General features: G+C 40.5%; 1 protein-coding gene across 3 annotated transcripts in view; it reads left to right on the plus strand.

The window, feature by feature from the left end:
* The window catches only part of EEFSEC (eukaryotic elongation factor, selenocysteine-tRNA specific), a 124,348-nt gene extending 110,555 nt beyond the window's left edge, over positions 1 to 13,793 (plus strand). For all 3 annotated transcript variants that reach the window (XM_071439667.1, XM_071439664.1, XM_071439666.1), the window contains exon 7: positions 10,293 to 13,793. In XM_071439667.1, coding sequence (XP_071295768.1) covers positions 10,293 to 10,477 — 185 coding nt within the window. In that variant the 3' untranslated portion in view covers positions 10,478 to 13,793. The remainder of the gene's footprint in view (positions 1 to 10,292) is intronic.
* Positions 13,794 to 16,415: the final 2,622 nt, after the last annotated feature.

The raw sequence follows: 16,415 nt of genomic DNA on the forward strand, positions 1-16,415 counted from the left end.
CTGACCTGCCTGTAATTTTTCTACTGCTGAATTGTAAGAAGAGCCTGCCTATAATCCCAGGCTTCCAACATTATATTTACATGCATAAATAATTTGATTCCTTATTAGTCCCATCATTTTTTCATAGTTGTTCCTGTTATGCACTGGGCATTTTCCATGCATTCAGTTTTTGCTTCAGGGAGTTTGAAGAATGCGTGGACTGAAATCACAGCACCAGTGTGAGTGGTGCCTCTCCCTGCAGGTATGCTACAGCACTTAGGCATGATCTCAGTGGCTCTGTGGACCTTTAGTGGCCATCAAATGAAAAGAGAGTTGTAATAATTGTTGATATGATACATCAGCTGGCATAATTGCAACCTTGTTACTGTATGTACCTTGTTACTGTAAGTCCATGCAGAAATTAATTTGAAAATTTCCTCTAGGCTAGTGGAACAGTGTTGGATTTGAGGCCAGAAATATGGTCATAGTGGTTGTCTTTTAGCTCTGACAGTTGATCCATTGTATTGTGTGTACACTTAATTTGTGTAGGCTAGACCTAGAGCATGGTGCACTGGAGTCTCCCTGTAACCTGTATTAAGGTTAGTCCCTGCTGCACAGAAACACAAAGTTTTGTAGAGCATACAACTCATAGTTGTGTTCCAGGAGTCAAGGTGGAAAGTTCTCAGCTGTTAGGGAAGTTGTTCCAGAAAGACTTTGCCAGCAATTGGTTGTGGTGCACTGTGCAACAGCAGCTGTGTTGGGCTATAAAATGAGGTCAGGTTTGGTACTCTCAACTGCTTTCTGCTGAAGGATGGCCAACTAGCCAAGAAATGAAGACCTAGAGTATGTCACTTCATCTCCATGCTGTCATTTAGGGCTGAAGGGGGTATGTTGGTGTATTTTGGCAAACCCACAGTGGGAACTGCAAATATTCTTCTAAAGTGTGTGTGGGCTTGTGTAGATTTACTTAAGTAATGAGATGGATGCAGAGCAGTGGTGTGATACATGATGGGGATTTATCAAGTTCAGAAATCTCTCCTGCTGTGTGGTTTCAAATGAGAGTGGTCCATTTGTACTTGCTGTTTAATAGTTGCATTTTATTTTTGAAATACAAGGTTAAAAAATGTGGTCGTATTATGTAAATTTGGGAAAACAGATACTATATCCTGGTCATCTCGCTGGAAATTGAGCAATATAAAGCTGAATGAATTGCATACTCAATGCACTGTGTTATGCTGGGTCTCCTCAGTGTGGATGACAGGTTTAGGATGAAGAGAGGAGAGGGAAACACGGGGAAGTGTACCACTGATACCCACTCAGCAGCTACGGTGTGGTGCTGGAGTCTGTGCTCCATTTAGCAATATGAAAAATATCAGACTGAAAATCAAGACGCTGACTTCATGTAGAAGGTATGGCAGACTAATTAAAGAAAAAAATGTGTACCAATTGAGCCTATAAAACTCTTCCTGACCTTGAGAAAACTCCTAGGGAGCTGTGGGAAACTCCAATCTGTCCCCTCTGAACTTTTTTGTGTTGTTGTTTAAATATAGTAACTGCTTTTTTAATTAAAAAGAAAAATTAGATGGCATTTCAAATTGTGTCCATGGTGCCTTGGGGACCTATTACAGTACAAATTACCCTCTACTATTTAGTGAGGTCTTGTTTACTATTGTGTGAAAGGGGGGTTACCAGTGTAAGGATGTAGGACAAGAAGGGCCCTTCTTTGAAAGTCTGGCTCTGCACATGAAAGTGACGCCAGCAATTGGAAGCAATTTGTGGAATTGTTTGATTATATTAATTATGGCACCAGCAAACAGTGCTTGGGAAACAGTTTTGTTTTCTTGCATTCTTTCTTGATTGCTTGCAGCAAAAGCCAAGATACAAAATGTGCCTTTAAGGACTGCCAGAGAGCGCAGTTCAAGCCATTGTGTGGAATTGGCACTGAGCTTGAAAGGGTTGTGTCCAGCTTGATGGGAGAGTTTTCCAAATACAGCTTCGGCCTGAACTTCACCCAGGTCAGCTGCTTAAATTAAAACAGCTTCTGTCTTCCTCATCAGGGAAGATTGGCTCTTTCCCTGCGAAGTAGGAGCCCATAATGAAATCCATGTTATTTCCAGTAGTACCACTTCTTATAATAATATCTTTCAGTCCAAAAGCCTGTATAAACTTAAATTGATACACAAGACTCAGTCCTGCTCACCACTGAGCTGCAGCCTTCTCTGATGTGGTACAGGGCAGCTGTTCCCCAATTTATGGGAAGATGTTTTATTTGTGAAGGATTTCCAAGCAGTCTGCCATGCTGAGACTGCAGGAATAGTGCTGCTGATGCAGGCTGGCTGTCACAACAGTGTTTGCTTGGGACATAGGGCAATCTGCTTCTGCTCCAAGTGGCTGTAAGATTTTTTTTTTCCTTGTCTCTGTCACCAAACAAAGAATTATGGATGTTTTGTCTAGGTCCCAAATACCATGCTGAGGATTTAGCACATTTGGGAGGAAGGAATCTCCTTTCTTGTCTTCTTGGAGGCTGGTTGCTCCCTGGCCACCTTCTTGCTGTAGCCCTATTAATATTCACAAGCCAGGCAAGGTGATAATAACTGATCTTGTACTGGCCAGAAAAGAAAAATTACTCTTCTCTGGAGTTTGAAACTCTAGCAGAATATTTGAGAGAGCTGACAAGAGATGTGGAAAAGGTGGTGTGAATCCAAAATAGAATTACTGGAGAATTATGAAGGGATTTACATAAGTAAAATTCATTGCCGGATCTGTGGAAGTAATTGAGGCTGAAAACCTGAGCTCTGAGGGTAGCAAGGAAAGGAGTATGTATCCCTTGATTCTTGAGTGAATCTCAGGTAAACTATTACACTGAAATCACCTTGGTAATCATATTATATTTGCTGTTGTGGTGATGAATACCTAGGAGAGTAGATTGGCTCCTGTAAGAGAACTTAAATCTTCTGCCATGAAAATGTTTATAGGTGTTGACCCTGATGTCAGGTAGAGAATTCCTGCTTGATCCTGGGCTCCAGTTAGCTCAGGACACAGTTCCACCCCTGCTCTTTCTCAAGCACAATACATTCATGAGAGGCAGATGGGATGCCAAGCTAGACAGGATCAGCAGTCTCTAGGTGACTCATCATCCAGTCCACTGGATGTGGTGGGGTGCATTTGAGTGTTTATGGGTACAGTAACACAGTACTTGTGTCCTTAGAAGGCTCACAGAGATCTTGTTTTTCCTGATCAGTTTGGGGTTTTTTTGTTTGGGTTTTTGTTTTGTTAGTGTTTTGGGTTTGGGTTTTGTTTGGGGTTTTTTTTTATTTTGTTTTGTTGGTTTCTGTTTTTAGTTTGGTTTGGTTTTTTTGCTGAGATATTGAAGGTGCAAAATTGCATTAATAAAGTCAAAAGGTAGAATTTGGGGTATCTTTAGGAGAGGAGAAGAGAAGCAGAGTTGCTAACTGGTGTAAGGAGTTGAAGCAGCAGGATGTTATATTTTGTTGTTCTTGTCCTTCCTGCCTGACTGCAGAGATTACTGTAACAGGAGAGGCTGGGCAAACAGACCCTCTCATTTTGGAACGCTTCTAGCTTTTGTTTAAATCAAAATTCCAGAGTGTTACTTTAGAGATATTACATGAGCTTTTCAAGTTCTTAGGGTGCATAGAAACAGTTTTGTAGAACTGCTGATGTGTTTTGGGACTAGTTGGAAAACAAGTGTGTGCTTTCTAGTGTATTGTGGACTCTCTGAGAATCAGTTCTTATAACACTGGTATTTCTATTAATTTTGCTGGAAACCAATGATAAATTTATTATTCTCATTTTAAAGTTAATCAGAATGTGAAACAAATGGGAGTACTACTCTATTTGAACTTCGTACCCTTCTTTGGACACGTGTATCTATGTTTTTTTAAGAATGGATATTTCTCAAGATGGATAAATATATATAGCTGTTGCAAGAAAAGAAAAATAAATTTGTTTTTAATTGTGTTGTGCTGAAATACAGGATTCTTGTGTCCTGCAGTACTGGCAGAAAGTTTCTATTTCCTTTCAGTGGTCCACCATTGCAGCAAGCTGAGGGAGAGGCTGGGCTTTGTGCACTCTCTGGTGAAGCCCCTCTGCATCAGACTGTGGCATGGACGTCTCCATCTGGGCCTCTAATTATTTCTGATTTTCAGGTCAACCAGCTTTTGTACTCTCTGTTAGCAAGAGTTGATGCAGGCACACACTCTCTAACTGTGTAATTAGGGTTCAGGTTCTGAGAGTTCAATTTGAGGAAATCCTGAAATTGTGCAAACCAGCTGTTACGAATAATCCATTGTGAGTGAGGATTATCCCCAACACTTTGCCTCTTTCAAGTTTTACTCTTTTTTTCCTTCCCTTGGGAGGAAAGAAAAATGTCTGCCTGTCATATTAAAAGGTTACTTTTGCCTCGGATAAAAATTATTTTCTACATCAAATATGCTGCCTTAACTTGTTCTCTGATGTTCAGTCCATTTTTAACATTTGAATGTTGACAGGAAACAAGAAGTTGTGTGTAGCTGAGTCTTCTACCTGCAGCATTCAAAGAAAGGGAATAGGAGATTTTGTTTACAGAAGGGAGAAGCAAGTTCAGTTTCCCACTGAAACTCTGCTCACAAATTCCTGAATGGAATGGGAGGTTTGGCAATAGCATCAGCAAGTCAAGAATAGTCTAGCAATTTCTTAATATGTAATGAAGAAAGGAATATTTTCTATTCCCAGGGTAGCTGCTGGTGTAGCCTCAATGTACTTTTTCCTAACAGCATGGTGAGGATCCTGAGCCAGCACTTTTCCAGCAAACCATGGCAAGAACCAGTGCAGGGTAGGATGAACTTTTCATTTTGGCCTGAAAGCAAAGTTCTCATTAATTGGGAGAAAGCTTTTAACATTATTTTTTTTCCCCCATTACAATTCCTGTGCTGTTAGAAAACTGTGTAATCATCCATGCAGATACTTCCATGTTCACCAGCAGAGTTTGTAATAGGCTTTTTTTACAAGTGTGCACAAGAGAAGGGAGTTGTTGAAGTTCAGTGAAATAAATTATTGTCCCTGGCTGTGCTGGAAAGCCTGCCCTGCACCTATATTATTACACCTGTTTTCAATGATGGGTTATCAGTTGCTTAAAAATTGCTCCTGTCTCTGGCTGGGCTACAAGGAGATACTGTATTATCCTGCTTCTCATCTAAAGTGTGTCTGGCATTCAATCTTTAAAATCTTGCATTCAAACACAATGTTTCATTAGCTTTGAAGGAGACAGGACTATTCTTAAATATTGAAGAGAACTGTGAAAATAGGAAATGGAAATGCAGAGTTGGGAAATCTGAAAAGTTAAGTTGGAAAAGGGGGAGAGAGAGATAAAACTCCTGAAGGGCTGAATAGCAAGTGCAGTTGTGAGTCAAGGAAGAAGGAGCTGGACTTTAGAAAGAAAGAACAGGGACTGTTCTTGGAGACCTAGAGAAGGAGCAGGGAAGCAGAAGGCTTATAAGGAAAAAAGTCAACAAATCTGACAAGGGATGTATGTTGATAAGTAATGGCAGTATTAAGTGAAGGAGAATGTGTAGTGGAGAAGTTAAAAGTGTAAAAGGCAAAGTATAGTCCAAGGCTACAGGTAATAGATGAAATAAATATTTACATGTGGCAAAAGCACAGAGGCGCTCCTTCACCCTGTGTTGGGTGAGCAAAAGGAATGAGAGGAGCAGATACTGCATCAGCTTTCATCCTCCTTCCAGCTGAAGCAGGAGTAAAGACAAAGCAGAAGTAAGCCTGATTAGGGTGCTGTGTGTGGGTGCTGTGCTCTGTGTCGGGGCTGGCATTCCAGGCTGGCTGCTCTGGAGCCTGTCCCGGGCACAGCAGCTCCAGGGAGCCTTCGGGGCAGAACTTGTGTCCATGGGAGTCACTTCCCTGCAGGCAGGGAGGGAGGGGAGCTGCATTCCTTGTGTACAGATAAAACTGGATTTTAATCTGCACACAAGGAGGTGTTCAGAGTTCTACAACGTGGAATTAATGTATGGAGTGGTTAAAATCTGTGTGTTTCCATGCAAATTTCTTGTGTGAGCAATTGTAAAACTCGACACTGTCATTCATTTAACTGTGTAAAGTACTGCAAATCATGAAGCTGTTAGCTTTTTATTTGTGAAAACTGTATAAAATACTGTGTTTTACCTTTATTTTGTGCATGTGAAATTGTTTTTAGACTTGGAAATTGTTTTTCCTGATTTGGTATTGCTTTTCATTTGAATTTGAAAATGCATTTTTTTATTAATATCATTTACAAATGGATCAGTTTGGACTAAATTCTTCAAGCCATTCTGAGACAAAGGATATTAGAGTCTATATTTTTATCTGTTAATTATTAACAGTAGTTGAAAAGAATGAAGTAAATTACACTATTTTGCAACTAGATTCTCATATCTAACCTGAGTTATTGGATGCTAAAAGTACATTTTGCATAAGACCTTGTCTGGGCACTTCTTCTTACAGACATGGTTTTGATGGGAAGGAATGAATTTGCTAAGCTTTCACATGTCTTATGTGCCTTTGAGGATGGCCCATTAATAATGTTAATACATAGGTATTTTCCATTGTTGTATGCAAGGCATGTTTTAGAACTTTAAAGCTCAAGTCTTTTTTTTAACACATGGACCTTTTCAATTTAATCCATTAGCAACTTGGCAAAATAAAGTAATTGTCCAACAGAGGAAGAAAAAAAATCTATTAACGTTTGCTACAAATCCGAGTAGTACAGGCAGCACTTAATTAATGGAACAGATTTCTCACTATGTGTTCAAGCTAACATAGCTATTGTTCAGCAGAGATTAGACCCTTAATGTAAGTAAGTTAAACTAGACCTCCATCTAAAAATATCCGTCATTTCAGCTATTAAAGCTCTGATGTCTTCTTTGGTGACAGATATATTTCCCTTCATTTCCTTGGTTTTGTAAAATGTAAAGTATGCATTGTGTGTAATGTGAGAAATCCGCGGAGGTAGATGAAACCCCGATTGTGCCTGTCTCTCTCTGCCTGCCCCTTTGTGCTGCTCCCTGTCTCAGAGCCTCCTCAGCCCTGAGACCTGCTGGCACCAGAGCAGAAAAACAGAAAATGCCATTTGTCAGGGTATGATGCCAGCCACCTAATCTGTTTGCAGAATGAGGGCCATGGGATCTGATTAGGTAATTTAGATACCATGTGAGTTTAATAATACCTGAGCTGCCTCTGGCTGTCAGCCTGTCACTTCACCAGTAGAAACTGCCACGTTCTGCCATTTTTTCTGTAAATTCTTACCTGGAATACCTTATTTAGTCCAAATAGGTGTTAAGTGCTGCAGGTGAGGTATACCTTTACTTCTTCTACGTGGAAGTTAGTGATAGGATGGAGGAGGTGAGATGGCTCAGTTTTAAATGCGTTTTCCCCAACAGAATTCCACATGCAGCATGTCTTTTTTTCTCAAAGCCAGAATTTTTCAGACATGAGATGTTTGTTTGAATGCCACAGATGCTGTGCCAGGTTTCAGCTGTGTTGGGCCATCCAAGCTGATGTCACTGGTGGGTTTGAAGCTCAGTTTATCCACGGTGGTTATTCACCCTCGTGGCTGAGTCTTCCCCAACTTGCTGCAGCATCCCAGGGTCCCTGTGGGGTGAGAGGCCAACCACTGCCATGTCCCTGTGGGCAGAGGCAGCCTGGGTTCTTCAGATACGCATAAGGGAAAATTTTGGCTGCAATTTTAATGCCACATCTCCTCCCTTCCTCTCTCCTTTCCGCCAATTACCATTTTTTGGAAATTAGCGTCTCGCAAAGCCTGCTAACATAAATAAAAGTGTTTTAGGATTTGTTTGCTTTAATTAAAATGTGTCTTTCTGAAAGGATTTAGTTAAACATCTTTCTTAAACAGTGCTGTGCCAGTAACAGCAACATTTGTAATAGTGATAAGACCCAGAAAGGGAAACCAACTAGAAAGCAAAATGAAATGTTTCTTTGTCCAAAAAATAAATGGTCGTCTCAGGAAAGCAGAGGAAACCCTGTGCAGGGACAGTTACAATTAGATTGATCAAAACAGTAGAAAACATAAAATATTAAATAAATTCTGCAAAGGTAGCAAGTGGGGCTGTGTGAGGTCACTCACTCTGCTGTTTTTGTTTTCCCCTTTTTTGACTGTTGCTATTTTTTTCTAGCAGCACTCACAATGGTCTCAGAGCTTTCCAAATAGGAAATAAGTTGCTTTTCATGTAGTGATAAATTATTTTTCATAGTGAAGATGGAGTGATTGTAAGGGTAATGATATTAATGGGATTTATATGAAAGCATCCAATTAAAAAATCGAAACAGCTGCATCAAACATGACTCTACAATGTAATAAAATCATATAATAAATATGTGGTCCCGCCACACCATATTACCTAGTTTGATTAATTGAACCTTACGTGTGCAAAGATAGTCATTATCAGACTTCTCAGCCATCAAGGAAGAACAGTCTCAATTATTTTCACAATGAAATAATCATTGCTTTTTTTGTGTCCTGCCATCTGGAAAAAGAAAACAGCAGCTGCCATGACTGAAATGCATGATCTTGCAGAACTGTACAAAGTTGATTGTGCTTGATGCTGGACTCCTGCAGCCTTAGTGAGGGCTGTAATTTATTTAGTTATATACATAACATTTTGATTTTCTCCTCTTTTGGACTCTTGCACTTTTCACTTTTCTCCCTTTCTTTTTCTTTTTTATTTTTTTTTTTTTTGGGGGGGGGTGGTTGTTTGTTTGGGTTTTTTGTTTCATTTGGTTTTTGGTTGGGTTTTTTTTGGTTGGTTGGTTGTTTTTTTGTGTGTTGTTTTGTTGGTTTTGTTGTGTTTTTCATTGTCTTTTTGGTTTTTTCCAAATAAAAGACCCCTCTCTCTGTAAAAGTCTCCCCAGGGCAGGGCCTTAGGGATGGTTTACAGCCTCTGGCTGGGAAATGGCAATTGGGAGCATCCTGGTTTTGCTTCAACACTTCCTCATCCTCATTTCCTCCCTTCCCTGGGCCGTGCAGTGGGAATGCTGCTGGGACAATTTGCTGCCTGGCACAGCAAGATGAGACGCTGGGCTCTGGGGCTGGGTCCCCTTGCCATCAGCTGAGAGTGGCCCTGGATGTGTGTGAGCTGGAGCAGTTCACCTGTGCCTGCAGACCTCCTGTCTCCAGTAAATCATAAGCATCTCAATCTTTTTGTCAGGCTGTGATACGAGAATCCGCATCTGAATTTCAGTATGGAGAGAGAGAGGCTGATTAAGTGTTTGAGATAAGGTTATATGACACCACAGGTTAAAAATACCTGAACGGATTTTGGCCCAATGCCTGAAAACCACATTGTAGCATATTCAGGTGGCACTGAAAAAGCTTTAAGGAGTTTGTTGCTTTATGCAAGTGCTTCTTCAGGAGTGGTCTTTTATGAGCTGCATCTCTCTTGTTTTACAGCATTTCTTTGGACTTTGCTATCTTGCTTTTCTTATCTAAAATGTTACCAATGTGTTAAGTTATAAGAAAAAATAAAGGTGTAACAAACCCTGGCTGTTTAGGAGGAAAAGGAGAAATATTTTTGTTTGGCACAAATGCCTGGAGAAACAGATCCCCAAAATACTATGCAGCTTAATTCTCATGCCCTTAAGCAATAAGCAGTGCAAGTTGAAATCCCTAACAAATACTTTTTCTTAACAAAATAAAAACAAAACAAAACCACAACAAACAAAAACAAGACCTGTATAATTTACAATGTGCAAGTTATAAAAAAGCAGTGTGCTTCAGGTAAATCCAGAAAATAGATTTAAAGAAATTCAAGAATCTTCTGAGCCCTGTTACTCTCTATCATTTTAGTATATATAAATATATTTTAATTTATTATTATCTCTATAATTTTATTCATGACTTATATTTTTGTGAATATTCCTAGTGATGACAAGAAACTTTGGGTATGTGTCTAAATAATAGGAAAGGCCTGCCAAGTCTAAAAGACTTAGACCAGGCAAGCTGGTCTGGCTTGTTTAAATTCTTGCATGTGTTTAATACTTTAAAAGCTGTAGATGGACACTGAAGGATTCAGGATTCTGCATTGGATTTGTGGTATCACTGTTATGAACTTTATGTTTAAAGACTTCTCTTATTTTCTATGTAAACTACCATACTGCAGGAGTCTTATGCAGAAATTTGACTTCCCTAATGCATTTGATTTACTTTATTTTCTTTGGTTGATTTCAGATGAAAACATGCCTGCTCATTTTTTCTAATTCTCTGAAATGTGATGTTGAGTGTGTTAGTCATGTGGGTTCTTATTCTTTTACAGATGGGCTGAAGCCAGATACCAAGATGCTGCTAACTGCTGCCTCCAAGAAGAAATCCAAGGGAGGGAAGGGGGATATGACCAAAGAGGATGAAAGCAGCAAGAATGATTCAGCCCAACCTGTTACTATCTCTCTTATCTTTAAAAGATATGTTTTTGACACACAGAAGAAAATGATTCAATCCTGAGGAAACAAGAGAGGCCTTTCATTACACCTTAAAGTCCAGACCCTGAAATGCATTGAGGTGGAATGTGTTTCTTGTCCAAACACATTAAACCTGTTCCTTCGTCACAAACAGAGCCTGGAAGCTTGTGCTGACTGTGCCCCCTTCCAAAATCTCTGCAATCTCATATTTTTCTGTTCAAATTTGCTTATTTTGTCATCTCTGTGATGTGCATCCTTGTGGCATCTCATCTGGCCCACCTGCCAGAGGAGCACCCCTGGGTGCACATTCTAATTGCACTGTTTGCCTGGATAATTGTGTTGAAGTTTCTCTTGATTTAGAAGTTTGCCACCAAGTCAGGATGTGAATTTCATGTGATCCACAAAGTGAAGCTGATTATTTTAGGCTTACTTCCTTGAGCAGAGTGGGAGACCACAGGCATACTATTTAATAGGTGAAAGCTAAAATGGATGTTTCACATTCCTTCAGTTGCAAATGTGTAAGATGGTATCTGAGAGATGGTATGGATGTTTTTTATAAATACAGTTTATATCTAGAAATGTTTTTCATATTAAACATAATGATCTGTGTAGCTGAGAGTCTTAATTGTTCTGTTTGCTGTTCCAAAGGTTCAGAATTTATCTTCAGTGATGTTTTATGTAACTTTTTTGATTTTTCTGCCTGTTCTGCAATGAATCCTATTCCAAAACTGTTTTCTTTTTCCTTTTTTTATTTTTTTGTAACCAAAATGCCTTTTGTGTGTGAAAGAAAAAGTTGCCTCTGGAAACAGTCAAGGGCTTTGTTTCATTAAAATAATGATAGAAGATTGCTGCATAAGCCTTGTAAAATGAGTGTCTCCAAGATGCTTTAGAAACCATTAGTTTTTAATAGGGATTTCATGGCTGCTTTAGCTCTTTCTCTCAATTTCATGTCCTAGGCTCATGAAAAGGAGAGCACTGGTAATATCCCTTCCTTGTTGCATACAAAGTATAGGACACCTTCACGTGAAAACTAACAGCAGTTCCACAGGTATGAAAGCTGCAGTCTGGAACAGAAATTGGACTCAGGCTTGGCAGCATGGCAAATGTTGGTTCCTGCCTTTTGAACAAAAAGAGTACCTGCTTGTTGATGCTGAATGGCAGCCTGTGACCCCTTTGATGGTGACCATGTGTACAATGTAAGTGCATGCTGCACAAGGAGGTAAATAATTGCTGCATTCATTCTCATTAATCATATTATTATATCCCTTGATGGGCATGAGTCCATCATGTTAACATGATCCTGATTTTTTTCCAGTCTTTCCCTTTTAATTTCTAGGTAGCCAAAGTGGCTACAAATGGCAAAGTTATCAGCAATTGAGAGGATATTTACAGCTGGGCACTTGTGAGACAGAGCAAGCCTGGTATCTAAACTAGGCTGATGGTCCCCCTTTAAATCAGAACAGAATTAGTGCTTTGTGTAATAATCCCAAACAGTTTCTGCTGAGTGAGTCCCAGCAAAGCTTTAGCACATCCCTTAAGATGATGGGGAAGGCTTTCAGTGTGATCCCAGAGGAATTAGGCAGGCAACTTTAGCTATTGGCTTAACAGAACTTGTGCTGCCAGCCTTGCTGGAAAATGTTTCCTTCTGTAATGGAAAAAATGCATTTCACACCCCTGTCACCTCTCCCTCCCCATTTCTCTCTTCTTCCCAAACACCCCCAAAAGCAGTCTTTGGAAAGAATATTTATAATGTTATCTTTCTTTTAAGCCTTTATCAAATCCTGTTTTGTACTGTTACCTCTGCCTAAGATACTGCAGTGATGAACAGAGGAACAGATGACATTGAAGGAACAGTGTTACTATCATCCCAGGTTAGTCTAAGAATTATGGGTATAAAAAACCTAATTAAATGCTCCTAGTTATTAAGGAACTTATACTTGTATCTGTATAGTTCTAGTGTCCTTGCCAAATTTTAAATGGGTTGCTAATTTGGAGTATGGGAAAGAAAAGGGGAGTGATCAGGAAAAGTGCTTCCAGAGTTGTTATCCTTGCACTTAAGGATTTTGTCTTTTCTCATTTCTAAGAACCTTTCGAGTAGTTCTGGAGAGGAGGTTGTCAGTGTAAATGGGGATATGTATTTTCACAAAAGCCTATCTGATGAATGTTCCCCCCCCCACACCATGGATTGCCCTTAACAGGATCAGAGAGTCTGTTGTTATGGAACTTGATCCCTTTGAAAACTCATTAACCCTGAACACTTAGATTTGCAGTCCTCTGCTTGGCTGAAAGGACTCCTAGTGCAGGGAGTCTCATGGTTTATTTGCTTGGGTACTCCAAGGCAGTGAGCAGCAATAATTCCAGAGTTGGACCTACATCCCTTTCTCATCCAGTCTCTTGTAAACGTATTTTTAAAATCTTCCTCCTGTCTTCCATTTCATTTCCAGACTAGCGTACTAGCTTGGCATTTTTCTTCCATCTTCTCAGTTTAAGACCTGATCTCTGCCTCAGTGCTCCAATTTCCTTCTTTGCTCATTGCTGCTCCCTGCTTTGGCTCTGCTCTTGCCTGGAGATCCGTGGCAGGGCTCCCAGGATGGTTGCTGGGAGCCCAGTGAGAGGGGAAGGCTCTTGGTCTGCAGCTCATCCCAGCTCCTGAGTGCACTGAGGAGCTGCCTCTGTTCAGGCTTTGACCCTGGGCAGTTCTGATGGACCCACAGGAGCAGGCAGTGCCTTCACCTGCCCCCTGCCATGCCCTTGTGCCTTGGAATCCGCTGCAGAAAGCCCCTGTCACAAAGCCTTGTCCTCTCCCTTTGCTCCTGCTGCAGAGGTCTGTGTAGGATACACAGCTGGGGAGGGATCTGTTGAAGACTGGGGCTTGGTTTTGTGTTTCTCCCAGTGTAGAATTCTAAAGGGAGAACCTAAGTGTGCCCAAGAACTTTGATTATAATGTGCTATTACTGCAGATCTCTGGCTACTGTCCTGAGGCTGTTGGATACACATTCGAAAAAGGGTGAAATGGTGGAACAAAATGATTATGGGAAAATCAAAGCTTTAAAAGACATTTGTAGGATGAACAGATGTTCAAACATTCTTTTATTTGGTTTCCAGACAGACGTAGAGACTTTCCTTTCATCCTCATAATCAGTGCATTATGCTGTAATTTGTAAAAATGGCATTAAAAAAATATTAACAGGGTCATATTGTGATCTACTGACTCTGTGTCATTAAGCCGTGAAGTTAAGAACGGCAGCTGGGAGCAGGGGTTAAATGTTGCAGAATGTACTGTACTAGCATATATTGTCAGACTGTATTATAATGAATCCAAAATGGAATAAAGATGTAAGGAGGTTTTTTTAATACTCCTAAGGTTGTCAGTGTTACAAAACTAGAAATTATTACGGCTGTGCAGATGTTTGGTGAGTAATACATCTTCGGGCTGTGGAGAGAGTAGCAGGGAGAAAAGCTTCGTTTTTACAAGCCTGTTTTCTACTTTTCCTTGGAATTTATTTTGGGACTGCAGTCTGGCTTGTGATCATGCCAGAGGTCTGGAGCCAGGAGGGTCAAAGCTGTGCTCATGGTAGCAAGGATTCAGTAGGTGGCATCCTTTGCTTGGAATCAAAGCTGAGTCTCCCCACCTAAAAAAGGGGGTTTGCACTGGAACTGAGACTGAAGGGTTTGCATCAGGCTTGCAACACAGCTTCTGGTGAAAACTACAATGCATTTAATGTCTGGGACAGAGCCATCAACTCCAATCTGTTGACCAAAGCCTGAGGCACTGGTGTCCTTTCTGTGTATGTTTCTGGCTCAGCTGAAAATAGCTCTGTCTCTTAAATCCTGTATTAGCTGGTTGCAAGTAACTGACTATGGAAAAGTGAACCATCTGCACCAGGGCAGTTCTTGGTGTGTACAAGGCATTTCTGGGCAATAGCACTCTCCTTGCCTGTTGGACTCTGCAGCTGAACAGCCATGGGGTGGTAAAGCAAAATGAGAGCTTGTCACAGCTCGTGGGGTGATGCAGTGGTGAAGCCACAGTCCACCCCAGCACTGTTTGCCTCTCAGTGCTGGGAGAGCAGCTCTGTGTTTACATCTGCAAAGTGCTCTGGGATCTTGTGAAATGAGGGATGAAAGGCAGCAGAGGAATGCTACCTTATTAGCAGTTTCAAACCCCCTTCATGTTTCCCTTTTAGTTTAATATCCACAGTGAGCTGGAAAGCTCTTCATTTACAAACACATGAGTTTTAAACTTGTTAAGGATATAAATAGAATTATTTTTAGATAGAGCCTAGTACTGGGAGCTAACCTGCCAAGCCTGGCAGAAAGGGAAGGATTTTAGGACTGCAATCTGTAGGAAGGCCAGTTTTGCTAGATGAGCACCCAGAAGGAATCCAGGGGCTTGGGGAAGCTGAGTTTAAACAAGATACTGGAAGTCCTGTGGGATTCCTCACAAATTCTCCCGCTGTTGTGTCCAAAAACAGGTTAAAAACATCAGTTTACACTATAGACAACATATAAGGAAAAAGAGTACAGTGGATCTGCTTATTTCCCATTGTCAACGCCAGAACATGGAGTCTTGCTCACATCTCCTGCTGTGCATGCTGTGCTAGCTGAAGTTCCAGTTGTTGGGTTTCCACTCCTCATAAGTGTTACAGTTCTTTATTGCCATTTGTGTGTCTGGTACAAGTGCTTTTCCAAGATGGTGTAATCAGTCTGCAAGACTTGGATCATCCACTTCCCCCTCCAGGAAAGTGTTGCTTGTCAATGGTGAGTCCTCTAAGGAGCATCTAAGCCATACATTTCTGATATGCATTTGTATACTTTTTCTGGTAAAGGACAGGAGAGAGAATGTATCAAATTCCTATCTTTTTGTATTTCATAGTCAGCTATGTGAGAGGATCTCATTGCACAGAATCAGAAAATACTGCAAGATCTTTGGTAAATCTCAACCCTGCACTGCTTTACAAGGCACATTTTAAAAAATGAGACTGTCTTCTTGACTATTGAGTCCTTGCCAGTCCTGCCTGTTCTAGCTCATATTTCTTAACCAAAAGGTAATTTGAGGTCTGGATCAAGTGCTGCTAAACTGACAACCCCAGCAGTGAATGAGGAGCCTGCTAACACCCTTGTACTGCATTTTGGCTAAACTGATCTGATTACTTTTGATCCTTTCAAAAAGCTGGGCTGTTCATTAGCTCTAGTGTGTTCTGTTTAGATCAATTTCTTCTCCTTTGAGTGGGAGTCATGCAGTTTTCTTGTGTTTTGGTTGATCATTCTGAGATTTCTCAAGGGCCTTGTTCATGTCAATCAGAGAGACTCCATCCTTTTTGGACCACAAAATTGCTTTTATTAGGCTGTACATGGCCCCCATTCAGATGTGTAGGAGCCAGTTCTCTTATACTATTTTCTGTGAAAACTGATATTTTAGTGCCTATAGCTTGAGTCTGACAGTTAGGAGTGATCCATGCCCTCATGGTGAATTCATTCCCAAAACAGCATTCCATAAGGACAAGCTGAAACTTAGACCCCACACAGAAGTTTTGCCTAAATTTCTTAGTTTTTGCTTAAGTAAGCAATCCATCATCTAGTTTTCTTTCTTAAGCCTCACTTCAACCGAAGCTGACTTGAACTCTGCACTCTCTGAGAACATAGTTTTGTTATTACCTGGAAAGATCAAGGTCTTTCAGAAGCTCTTCTAGACCCTGTTAAGTCACTGAAATATTATCTACATTGATGCCCACCTCTGTAAAATGGATATGGGAACTTATTTTCTGCAGAGCGCTGGTCATGCTGTTTGTGAGGACAGTAGAAATGCAGATGGGGTACTTAGTTACTTATTGTGCAAGAATAACTAAAATTATTCCCTCCAAAAAATCAGGCATCTGAGAAGTGTATTTTCTCTTGTTCATCTTATTTGTTTCGTCTTTAGATGAACTAAGGTAGGTTTCAATTGCTGATGAATGTAGAAGAGAAAAGGAAAGGATGGTTTT

This window comes from Agelaius tricolor, unplaced genomic scaffold, assembly GCF_023055355.1.
Source record: "Agelaius tricolor isolate 1412-34295 unplaced genomic scaffold, bAgeTri1.0.p SCAF_14, whole genome shotgun sequence".
NCBI classification, from domain to species: domain Eukaryota; kingdom Metazoa; phylum Chordata; class Aves; order Passeriformes; family Icteridae; genus Agelaius; species Agelaius tricolor.